Source organism: Solanum pennellii, chromosome 2 (assembly GCF_001406875.1).
Source record: "Solanum pennellii chromosome 2, SPENNV200".
Taxonomy (NCBI): Eukaryota; Viridiplantae; Streptophyta; class Magnoliopsida; order Solanales; family Solanaceae; genus Solanum; species Solanum pennellii.
In genome coordinates this window covers 52,068,416-52,080,427 of record NC_028638.1, presented here as the reverse complement: position 1 = coordinate 52,080,427, position 12,012 = coordinate 52,068,416, and the positions used below count along the sequence as shown (strand labels likewise).

The window sequence follows — 12,012 nt, the reverse complement described above, 5'->3', positions numbered from 1 at the left end:
ATGGGTCCGTTGCTATTGATGCGACTGCTTCATCCCTAACTAAAGATTTTGAATTTTAGCTTTGGGTATAAAATCTTTTTATTAGGATTGCCACCAATCCTGTCGTGCGCAATCTGAATTTAATAAGAATTTCAATGTATGCTCCGCAACAACAGGGTGGGTAGAAAAAAAAGAAAGAAGAAAAAGGTCAAAATGGACTAAATTAAAATAGACAATTCCAATTCTTATGAATTCATCACACACCAATTTACACATTATTATTCATCATATAATATCTTTGTATTATTAGCTAATTAAAACAAACCATACATTATAATTTGGCAGTATAAACCGAACATCCAAACATCCCTTAGTGAGCAGTTTTTGTAGTTAGTATGCTAAAATATTAAAATACAATGGTAGTTGTGTGGGGTTGATTGACTGGACAAAGGTGAAAAATTGTATCTTTATGCTGAGTGCGGTCTTCTTTGGAGTTTTGTTATTATTATTATTATTATTATGTGTTGACTCTTGACAAAGTTGAGCTCTCAAAGAAAATCTTCCACGCCTGCTTCTACAAACATAATTATCATATATTCATATGATTATTGTTTCTGAGGTTCGTCAAAAAGGTGTAAAGATTGCAGCTTTAATTAATGTTTTGGTTTTCAAGACTTAATAATTGCGAATATGAGTATGTTTTTCCAGTCTTGACGAGAAAGAATTGGGTCTTATTTCTCCTTGTGTAGAATTGGGAAAATTATTCGCTTTTGCTGGGAATTTGATGAGGTTTTTGAAAGTGGACTTCAGTTTTTTGCTGCTGGAACTGTAAAGAAACAATTGGAACTATACAGAATTTTGAGTTTTCATCTTTTAATCAGAGAGGGGCTCTTTGTTACTCTCCCCTAGGTATGGATACTATGCATCTTACCTATTTATTTAGGTTTTGGTGCTATCAGCTATGGAGAAATTCTGAATTTTAAATCTTAATTGCTTGTTAAGTAAAGTTTGTTCTCTTTGGCTTTTCAATGTTAACTTTCTTATTTCTAGAGTTAAGTCTGTGAATGAGAATAGATGTGGTTATGCATCTGTCTTTGTGTTTCTTGATTATTTTGGAAATTGAAGAGAGAGGAGAAAGTGAGTATTTGTTATAGCCTGAGATGTAATGATTTTATAAGTAAAATTTTCAATCTTTTACGGATTTGTGTATAGATTTTCTCACCTTTAAGATGAATATGATACATGATGCTCAACCATCATGTTGTTGTATGAGAGATCTGCTTTTTTGAATTGTGTGACTATCTGTTCTTGTGTTTACTTAATTAGGCTATGTCATGTGTGGGGCTGGTTCTTTTTATGAGCCAAGCCCGTGGAAATAGTTTTTTGCTCTTTGGTTGGCCGTGAGATTTAAACCCAAGAACACTTGCTAGCTCTAATACCTTATTGAATTGTGTGACTGTTTCATCTAAATGCTTTAGAGAGAGAACACCACTTTTGATTGTGTGATTATATAGGTTTTTGTTAATCAGAAACTTAGAGTGTGCAAACACAAAGCTGTTGCTGTCAATTTATGCTAATGAAGCCATGAATTCCTGATATAGAATAATTGCCTAGTTATATGCCTAAATATATATTATTTTATTTTGGAAATATTTCTATTTCTGATGAATTTTGTCCTTTCTTCATATGGATTTTCATGTTTGTTTTATTCTCTGTTATATTCTGACTGGTTGATACTTGTATTTATTACTCAATATTACAAATTTAGTTTTCTGCTCTTCTCTAGCAGAATTTCCTTATGGGGAGTGATGCTGCTTCAGTTGCTGGGTTACCATCTCCTCGTGACATTAAGGTATAGAAATCTGTGCTCTTCCATCTGTTCTCTTTAGCTCCTGATATTATCTTCACGCTTTGTTTAATTAAGGCAATTTACTCTCAAGTCATTCTTCTAATCACAAATGAGATGTGTCAAAAATTCCGGATTTCACCCATCTCTAGAGCAACACTCCTCTTAATCTTGGTGCCTTCACATCAAGAAGGAGTAATAGTCACTATGTCGTATATAAAGAGAATTGAAAAGATGTTTTCTGGTAATGGAGTTTTGCATGAGTCAGCTCGAGCTCCTGATGAACTATAAAAGAGTTATTTAACTCTTGGACTGAATCTTCATGAGGATGCTATAATTCAAATCTGAAATTTAAAGTGGTTACCTCATTTGCAGCATTATAGGTTTAAATTTTGTCCTTCAGAGTTTGCAGAATGCTAAGTTTTGTTCATGGATTATGTACCTGTCAAATTTCATGGTTTCCTTGTCATTATCGAGTCCCATTGTGCTATTTATGTTTTGCCATACAATCCTTTCTATGACTAAATATATCCTACATTGGATAATAATTACAGGTGCATCGTCTAATGTGCATGGAACTAATTAAATTTGTAACTGGAGTTTTAATGTTACTTCCAGCAATTGAAGAAGCCCGTCCTGGATCCAACCCTGGAATACAGGTACTTTGCCAGATAAACAGAGCACTTGACAAAGCCAAGGACATTCTTCAGCATTGTAGTGAATCCAGTAAACTATACTTGGTAAGCATCTTTACTCAATCTTAAAGAACTAATTCTGTCTGTTTTTTTTATTTAATATATATCCCATTAATACCCTTCGGGTGGCCCAGTGGTTTGAGCTTGGGACTTCCCTGTTGGAGGTCTCAAGTTCGAAACCCCTTGTCAGCAAAAGCAAGGGGTTTACTTTCTGGGTCGAGCTCGTCGCACCAGGCTTGCCTAGTGCTGGTTACCTCTCCTATGTGGTTTGCGAGCTATTGCATAGGAGCGCGGTTTTACCCTGTGCGCATCCAAAAAGGATAGCGGCTGCGGGTTTCCCTTGTCGTCAAAAAAAATATATATATATCCCATTAATAGGAGATTACTTGCTTCAGAAATTAGTTGAAAAGATTGTATAATATTTGGCTAGTGGCTGGCATTTAATTGATCATCAACATCTGTAGGTTTTCCAGTGGATTTTTTTTTATTACATTTCTATATATCATAGGAAGGGAGAGAAGATCCAAAGAGTTCCAACTACTAGCACACTCGAAGGTCATGCAATTAAGTGTAAAAATGTAAATGCTGCAAGTGCAATCCTTCTTTATGTTATCAATCTCTACCTGTTTGGATAATTAATGTGTTCATTCATATAATGGAGAACTAAGTCTTAATAAAAATTAGCACCGTATTTTCAGGCACTAACTGGAAATGTTATACTTTCAAGATGCAACAAATCAAAAAAATTGCTTGAGCAAAGCTTGAGCTGTGTGCAGAATATGGTTCCTGTAATGTTGGCTACACAGGTGAGTCAGAATATTTTCTTTTTAGAGATTTGTCTGTGTTTATTTGCTTTCTTTCTGTCCATCTTGATGGCAAAGACATTGTTGGTGTGTCCTGATTATTAATTCTACATCCAAGCCAGAGTGTATGCAGTTTTAATCGAAAATAACTTTGCTGTGTTAAACTAAATGACAATGTCTGCAGTTTACATTAGGCTATCCATTTACTGTTGCCAGAGCTTTTTGTTTCTTTATCCTGCGAGCTCGTCCAATTTATTTCCTTCATCTTTATTTTCAAAGATTTGCTTTACAATGAAAGAGAAGGAAGAAGGATCACTCTTAAACTGTGGATTCTTCTTTTTCTTTCTTTCCCTTTCTCTACCTGGTTGGTTTCTGTTTCTGTTTGATGGCTCTGACAGCACTTCAATGGCATTATTGGCTGCAGATATCGCAACTGGTAGCTGACCTGGGAGCTGGAATATTCAGCTTGGACCCATCTGAAGAGGAGGCAAGGAAGATATTGAGCAAGCTACTTCATCAGTATACGTCTACAACACATTCAGGGGAAGAACATGTCTTTGAGGCTATTCAAATTGCTATGGAGAACCTGCGTATCACATCTCCAAAAGATCTTTTGATAGAGAAAAGATCCATCAAAAAACAGCTGGAGAAAATTGGGGAGGGTGATCCACCAAAAAGGAAAATCTTACTGTTCTTTCTGAGTCTTCTCAACAAAAATGGCAAATCTATTGTGGCAGAGCACACAGAGAATGAATCTCTGCAGCATGAAGACTCCCTTGAATTTGAAGTGGAATCTCGTCTGAAATGTAATTATAATGATGCTCAAAGGGATATCTTCAACGGCTCTCGACTTCCGGATGAGTTCAAATGTCCTTTATCATCAAGACTAATGTACGATCCCGTTGTCATTGCTTCTGGGCAAACATATGAAAGATTTTGGATTGAAAAATGGTTTGCTCAAGGTAATGATACATGTCCAAAAACCAAAAGGAAATTGGTTCATTTGTCTTCAACCCCAAATAACTCAATGAAGGACCTTATATCAAGGTGGACTGCAGCACATGGGGTCAGCGTTGTTGATCCCAGTGTACAAGCAGCAGTAGGTCACTCATGGGAATCATCTTCCACTTCAATTGCTAGCTTGAGCAGTTCAATGATGGATCTATCTATAAATATAGACTTCAGCAATTTATCAATGGGAACTTCAGATGCTAGTTTTGCATCACATCCTTCGCATTCTAAGATTTCAAATGACTTTCATAAAGGTCAATCTCGTGAAAGCATACATGAAATGGAACTGGAGCGTTTAACAAGGCTCAGTTCACTCTCTTGGGAGTCTCAATGCAACTTGGTTGGAAACATCAGAAACATGTTGACACAAAACGGTGAAGCTAGCAATTGGATGTCATCGGACAATTTTATTCAAAAACTTTTCAGATTCTTGAAAGATGCACATAAATGTGATGATCAGGATGCTCAATTATTGGGATGTCAGTCATTATTAGCAGTTCTAGATGAATGCGGGTAAACCTGCTCTCTCTCTCTCTCTCTCTCAGTGTCTGATTCTTTATCGTAGATGGCATCCCCCACCTAAGAGGATTAGTAAACGGGTAACTGCTCAAAGAACCTCTGTGGTAACAAATCATTCTAACAAAATCTCTGGGGGGAGAAATCCATGTTACAAAATTTTGAAATCCCTTTCAAGTAGTTACTTTTTCTGATGAAAATGTGAACATGTCTGACTTCTTCCCCTTAGAAAGAATTTATTTATTTTACTCAAATCCAATTTGAAATTCAATTAATTATCTTGATACACTCGGTGTTTAATGCTTCTGGGCCTTTTTGAAATACTAGTAAGTGACGTCTGCTATCTTATTCTGCTTCCACATACTGATACTTGTATGGTTCCTCCGTCTCAGAAGCAGTTTGCCATACTTGAATGATGATGCATTTGCTCTTTTGACTTCATTGCTTGGTTCGAAGGTTTCTAAAGAAGCTATTGCTATATTCGAAGTGTTGTCCCGCCACCAAAACTGTCACCATAAAATTACCATGTCTGGTGCACTACCTATTCTCCTGGAGATTCTTGATGCCCACAGTAGAGAATTGCAGGAACCAGCCATCAAAATATTATGTAACATGTCAGGAAGTAGCAAAATTGGTTCCTTGATTGCACCTTCAGAGTTGGTTCCTAAATTGGTTCCTTTTCTCGAAGATACAGCACTCGCAAGAAATTGTGTTATCATTTTGCATAGTTTGTGCAACAAAGAAGATGCTAGAATTGCTATAGCTGAAACTGATGGATGCATTGCAGCAGTTGTGAAACTGCTTGAGCGTGAGAGTCGCAAGGACCAGGAACATGCTGTGGATTTTCTTCTTTCTTTATGCCTTCAACGGGTTCAATATTGTCAACTGGTAATGGATGAAGGTGTCATCCCTGAACTTGTCTCTGTATCTATTAATGGAAACAACAAAGCAAAGGCAATGGCTTTGGAGTTGCTGAGACTGCTGAAGGGAGAATTTAGTGATACTGGAGAATCTTACGAACCGGAAATCGACATTCCTAAACCCCCTACGACTGACTTTACTCAACAGAAATCTCATTCCGAAGGAACAGGAATTTTTGGGAAATTTTTCTCAAAACGTAGTTCGACTACTGCCAAAAGGATAAATAGAAAGTGATGCGGTTTGAACATTTTTGTATGATAGGATGTGTATAATTTCACAGGTTAATCTAGTTTTTGTTAGGGAGAGGCATAGATAGTAAGCATTTATATTGTTATAGCTGCTTGGGAGTTGGGATAGAAGGTGTAATTATTGTTGTTCTATCTAGTTTTTGTTTGTATTTAATTGATTTAACATTTCACTGGACAACATATTCAGGTGTATAGTGTATTTTGTATGTACAAATATGATAAATTTTCAAAGAGATGGTCATTTTTTGATTAAAAAGTTGAGAGTTGATGAATATCCATCTGTGTCCTCTACTTTCCTATTCTTCTCAAGTGTTAACAATTACTCTGTTTCTTTCTTAAGTTACTTATTATTGTATATTGTTTCATTGACTTGTTTCTTTTGATATAGACTATTTTGGGAAAGATTCAAACAAGGAGATCATCGTTGCTGTATAACTAATTTTATTGTGTTAAATAAGCAAAGTATTATCTCAACAACAAAAATGATTATAGCGACAATTAAGATTAGCGGCAATTAATTCTTAATTGCCGCGCGAAATATGTATTTTTAGCGGCAATTGTCACTCTTCGTGTATGTCCCTAAAGCCTCTAGCGACATTAATTCTAATGACACTTGACTAATGCCGGTAAGTGCTTTAGCACTCTTTATTAATGTCAATATTTAATGCCGCTATAAGTTTTTGTTGTAGTGATATGGTCATTTTTTGACTTGGCATTGTCTACTACTTAAGACTTGGACACCATCATTATTAATAAGATTTGCAAACATATCACACCGATTAAATCTAGTAGCTCAGTTAATTGGTTACTTAAATTTTCACATAGTTTTATTCACTACCCCAAAAAAACAGGTAGGAACATATGTTTTTCGCCATTCTACTTTTCTCTTCTTTTTTTCCAACTCCAAATGTATGTGTCTTGATTTCTATTTTTTGTTCAATTTTGACGAGCGAGTTAGTTCTGGAAATTGACTAATAATAATTGGGAATTTCTTGGTGTGCTATACTTTTTTGGTGTTTAGTCCTCTTTTTGTTTTGGCTCTATCTTATTTAAAAGTAAACAAACTTATGTAGCCTGGGAAGCCAGAAAAAATATTCCTAGTAATGTCTAGGAAATTTCTCGTTTTTTTGTATATTTTCTTCTCCTCAAACCTCAATATATACATAATTCAAACATAACACAACACAACACAACATGTGGAATTTGCTTGTTTTTATTTGTTTTGTTGGACGAAGAAATATTTATTTCAAAAAAGCTTTTTAGACCTTTAAATCAGTTTTGTTGTACTTTTAATACGAGGATATAAGAAAAAGACATTTTGTTTCACCAAACTTTTTGTCATAGTTTCTGGATCTAAAATGTTGTTACTCAAACAAGGTGAGGTACATGCACTTGGGCATAAAATTGCACATTTAAATGGCCATAATAGCTAAGACTGGTAAATTGCGCAAGTTCTCTCCCTTGACATAGTAACTTTCACGTGATTCAACAAGTACAGTACTAATTATATGCTGTACTATATATAATGGATATTTGCTGCTGTAATATGTCTATTGTCAAAGAACTTGGAGATGTTCAAAATAAGAAAAAGGACTTTGAGATCATCGTGAAACAAAGATAACGTGTTTAAAGAATGGACAAATATTAGTATTATTATAAAGAGTTTCGGGACAGACAAAGTCACCCAACTATCTAGCTGGAAGTAGTCCAAAACAGCAGCTTCAAGCCTTCAACCAGATACCAATTCAACACAAACAATCTGAAATTTCCAAGGGACTATTACACTTCCAACAAGAAATAGCTAAGGGAAACTTAGTTTAACGAGACATTTGACGTATAGTTTCAACAACCTAGGGAAAACTTAGTTGCAAATAGTGATATATGCAAAGGGATAGATAGTGTTATAAACTAGGTGAATAATTTATCGAATGGTAGGAACAATATAATTTATTATGATGACCAAGACTAGTCATTGAACTAATGAAAAACTGGTGTGTATCACAGTACAAATGCAAATTCAGCTTTGAACTATCAGAAATGATGCAAGTTAGCAACTCAAAGGTCTAGACTGAGAACTAATGCTCATGAAAAAACATTGGAAGGGGATTGTATGGATCATAATTATCTTTTGCACATGAAAGTGGCTATATAGATCTACAAATTTACTCAATTTACGTGGCAAAAAGCTGAATTAACAAATTTAAAAGATTAAGGATAATATTAGTACAAGGAAACAGTAAACATGAGAATGCTATTGGAGAAACTGGCACAGGGCACAACGAATATTCTCATTTATACAGAGGGCCATGCATTGAGAACTTTCTCAGGGACTCTACATGAATTTGGAACATTACTAAGCAACAAAAGAGAAGAAAGGGAGCTTATCTTGATTTGCAATCTGCACGAAATCATTCACAGGCTGGTTTCGTGTCAAAGCTGCTCAAGCAGATTGCAAAAGCTTGGAAAGCAGAAAGTGGATAGCGGTAGTCCATGGTGAAGATGTCTTTCCCAATTTTTCCAAACTGTAAAATTACTTTTTCTTGTTCTGCGACTGGTATATTGTGAGATGGATCAACTGCTGCCACTAGCTGAAAATTTTTCACAGAAGCAACTGTAACACGGCCTTTAAAATTTAAGCACCAACACTGCAATTGTTCATGCCACCTAGGAGCCTTGTTTTTTAGCACAAGTATCTCTTGAGAAGTCGCCGTTACTGCTGACCTTGAAATGCCAGAGGAGCTGATATCCATAGCTGACTCCTTTGCTATTGCAAGTGGTGCAGAAAATGACTTCTCATCAAAAGATTGTGGGAATGATTTAGGTGTTGGAGCACTGCCACCCTCCTGGATTGAAGACAAGGGGATAGAGTGCATGGCAGAATGCATTCTCCTAGGTCCTCTTGTACGAAGAACATTGAGTTCATACGAAATGGTAGCTACTCTATAGTTGCACGCAGGAACTCTTGGAGAAACTTGTTTTGCATGAAATCTCCGACTGAGACGACCAGATTGTTGAATGGCTGCATCACTTGGAGGTTGGCTATCATGTATGGAGAACTTGGTCCCAAGAAAGTTAGACCTGGTCAAAATCATTTTCCAACATTATTAAAATGGAAATTAGATTCTTTTCTTTGCCTCCTGCAAATCTGAAGGGTACGACGAGTGAGTAAAGGAAATATAATTGGAAATTTGATTGAACTTGCCTCAATTTACCGGCATACATATTGCTAGCTCGAGAAAAATCATCTGCAACAAATGATATCACAAAGTCTGTGTTTGTTGCCCTTCTGATTTTTTTGGCAGACAACAATAGTTTATCCCTCTCATCCTCAGCTGTCGTGAAGTAAAATATCAGTTATGCATCTTTCATTGACTTGGAAGAATTTCCGATGAAAAAGATAGACCACAAACATCACTAGAAGTTCTTAAAGGTTCTGAATTTTCGATCTTGTGTACTAACTTGAATGTACATCAGCTTAAGTGCAAGTTCCCCATTAAAGTAGGATCTTAAAATCTTTACAGGACAAACAGGATAGGCAGAGGACATTACTTACATGGAGTCATGCCAAAGTAGAGACGATAAACTGAATTAGCTCTGTCCCGTTTAATAAAGCACTGGATTGGGGATTCACGGGGACCCGGCTGGTTTAAACGGTAAAAGTTCTCTATTAATATCAATCAACATCATAAATAGACATAGAAATGAAAGTAAAATAGACTAAGGTGATTACCTGTTTCAGTGAAATGGGAAAGGTAAGCCTACCACATTCCTCAGGAGTCTTAACAATCTCCTTGGTAATTTCCCTCCACGATTTGCAAACAGATGCACAAAAGAGAAGGGCGGATCGAGCAGGCCATGATGCCTCACTCTCTTCAACCCTACGGATGATATCAAAAAGAAGTTCCGGTGGTAAATTTGCCCATTGCCCTTGTTCAATTTGATCAGAAAGGGCCACATCAGGGACTATATGTGACCGGGTTCTGTTGCTCCAATGCTTTCTTTCTGTTCCCCTCCTTGATATATTCCCTATACCATCTTTCATCTCCCTCAGCTCACGAACAATGCTCTTCAAAGACATTTCTATCAATCACATCAACTACAACTTCCCTTCAAATGGAAGCGTAAAGCAATTAGAACTTTACCTTTTAACCACAGCATCAATCAATTATCGAAACCTCAATTTCAAACATTCTGCTCTACTCGGACCCATATAATTCCTATCCAAAATATGGCCTTTAAGACAAACTAGAAATTATCTATATTTTGATCAAAATCCATAGCTTTTGTGAGGGAGAAAAAAAGATCTACAAGAATGTAAGAACAGGTGCTTTATCTCATTTCAAGCATATCCCAAGTTTCAAAATCTAAACCTCAGCACTCAAAATCGGATTTCTGAGATTCCGCCACTACTTTTTTTTAAAAAAAAAAACAGAAATTTAAAATGTGAGTTTCTTTACAAAGGGAAAAAAATACCTTGGAATAAGAAAGCGAAAAAACAATCAAAATGTGCGATCTTGTAGCATTTTGGTACTATCTCCGACGAAAACCAAAAGCAGAGCCGACATGAAGCTAGGAAGAGAAGAAGAAATTATGAAAATGAAATACATCCATAGAACATAAATGCATCAAAACACAGAAAAGGTAGGAGAAAACCTAAATAACACGAGTTACAAAGAAGATGAAATCGTTGAAAGCAAGCTGCGGGATGCAGAGATCGAAGAAGGAAAAAACGCGGCGAATGAGGTGGAACACTGGATCGGCGACGCTTTAGACTTCATGTCATGTCGCCGGAAACACCAGTGGCACCACCACCGAAAAACCGCCGTTAATTCCGCCAACAAATTGAAGGAAAAATTTCAGGAGCTAGGAAGACGAAAGGGGCTTCTCTGTGAGCGTATCTATCAAAGTTTTCCCACACCCAGATGTCTCAAAATGACAAAAATTGTCCCTCATATTTGACGCTATTTATAAAATATTTTAAATGAGATTTTTTTATGTAATTTTACTTTTAAAAAATATTTGCTTTAATATTATTTATTAAAAAAATGGGAAAAATTAATTTATTTTAAAAGAAAAAAATATTATATTTTTAAATTTTCTGATCAAATTTTGATAAATTTTCTGCTCATTTAGCAATTCTCTTAAAAGTTTCACTAAACATTTTGATGATCAAATTTCTCAAGGGTAAACACTAATATATATATATATATATATATATATATATATATATATAAAAAGCAGAAATTACACCTAAAAATTATGGCATACAAACTCTATATTACATCAAGTATAGTAGAAATTAGAAAATAGGGAAAATGGTCTGATATACCCCTCAACTTTGTCATTTGGAGCTGATATACTCCTCGTTATAAAAGTGGCTCATATATGCCCTTACCGTTATACAAACGGCTCACATATACCCCGGCCGTTACAAAATGGCTCATATATACCCTTCATTTAACGGAAGTTAAAAGATTAGTTTTAAATTTATATTTATTACTAGTAATTTTTTAAAAAAAATTATTTAGGGGTATATATGATTCTTCTATCAAAGTTTAAGGTATATTTTAATTTTTTCCATACATAAATTATTTTTTGACTTTTTTTATTATAATTATTTGAGTTTCTTATTCTTATTTTGTTTTTTTCTTTCATTCCTCACTTTAAAGAAAAAAAAATTAAACCATTTTTTTGTGTGTATTGTAATTTAATTTCGTATTCGAAGAAAAAATTTGGTCATCTACAATAAGTTTTACAAGAATATTAGTGAAACATAAATAAATTTGATTATCAAAATAATAATTATAAATTAGTCATTGAAACAAAAAAAATAAAAAAAAATATGTTTGACGAGGATTAAATTTACTCATATGGGATTATATTTTTTAGAAAAAATAATAAAAATTTAGATTAAAATTATTTTTTTTTTCATTTCCGTTAGAGGAAAAGGGTATATGTGAGCCATTTATTTACAAGTAGGGGTATATATGAGC

General features: G+C 35.0%; 2 protein-coding genes across 7 annotated transcripts; one reads left to right on the top strand and one right to left on the bottom strand.

The window, feature by feature from the left end:
* The first annotated feature begins 413 nt into the window (after positions 1 to 413).
* Positions 414 to 6,287, top strand: LOC107011592 (U-box domain-containing protein 5-like). 6 transcript variants are annotated; one of them, XM_015211157.2, is made up of 8 exons: positions 415 to 598; positions 729 to 888; positions 1,769 to 1,831; positions 2,380 to 2,565; positions 2,985 to 3,098; positions 3,219 to 3,326; positions 3,748 to 4,847; positions 5,243 to 6,287. In XM_015211157.2, exons 3-8 carry the CDS (start codon positions 1,778 to 1,780, stop codon positions 6,003 to 6,005), a joined length of 2,325 nt encoding a protein of 774 aa, XP_015066643.1. In that variant the 5' UTR covers positions 415 to 598; positions 729 to 888; positions 1,769 to 1,777; the 3' UTR covers positions 6,006 to 6,287. The 6 variants fall into 6 exon arrangements, with proteins under 6 accessions (XP_015066641.1, XP_015066643.1, XP_015066640.1 ...); XM_015211154.2 differs by having other exon boundaries at positions 415 to 611; XM_015211155.2 differs by having other exon boundaries at positions 414 to 888; positions 1,766 to 1,831.
* Positions 6,288 to 8,180: 1,893 nt separating this feature from the next.
* Positions 8,181 to 10,956, bottom strand: LOC107008873 (tubby-like F-box protein 5). Its single transcript, XM_015208076.2, has 6 exons — positions 10,673 to 10,956; positions 10,493 to 10,588; positions 9,750 to 10,126; positions 9,573 to 9,660; positions 9,222 to 9,351; positions 8,181 to 9,097 (listed from the first exon to the last, which is right to left on the bottom strand). The coding sequence occupies exons 3-6, from the start codon at positions 10,095 to 10,097 to the stop codon at positions 8,428 to 8,430; spliced, it is 1,236 nt and encodes a 411-aa protein (XP_015063562.1). The 5' UTR covers positions 10,098 to 10,126; positions 10,493 to 10,588; positions 10,673 to 10,956; the 3' UTR covers positions 8,181 to 8,427.
* Positions 10,957 to 12,012: the final 1,056 nt, after the last annotated feature.

Coding starts and splice junctions, on each gene's coding strand:
- LOC107011592 (XM_015211155.2), top strand. CDS start 1,778: ATGGGGAGTGATGCTGCTTCAGTTGCTGGGTTACCATCTCCTCGTGAC. Junction 2,566..2,984: donor AATCCAGTAAACTATACTTG/GTAAGCATCTTT, acceptor CAACATCTGTAG/GTTTTCCAGTGGATTTTTTT. Junction 4,848..5,242: donor GCAGTTCTAGATGAATGCGG/GTAAACCTGCTC, acceptor CCTCCGTCTCAG/AAGCAGTTTGCCATACTTGA.
- LOC107008873 (XM_015208076.2), bottom strand. CDS start 10,097: ATGTCTTTGAAGAGCATTGTTCGTGAGCTGAGGGAGATGAAAGATGGT. Junction 9,661..9,749: donor TTCCCATTTCACTGAAACAG/GTAATCACCTTA, acceptor CGTTTAAACCAG/CCGGGTCCCCGTGAATCCCC. Junction 9,352..9,572: donor CTACTTTGGCATGACTCCAT/GTAAGTAATGTC, acceptor ACTTCACGACAG/CTGAGGATGAGAGGGATAAA.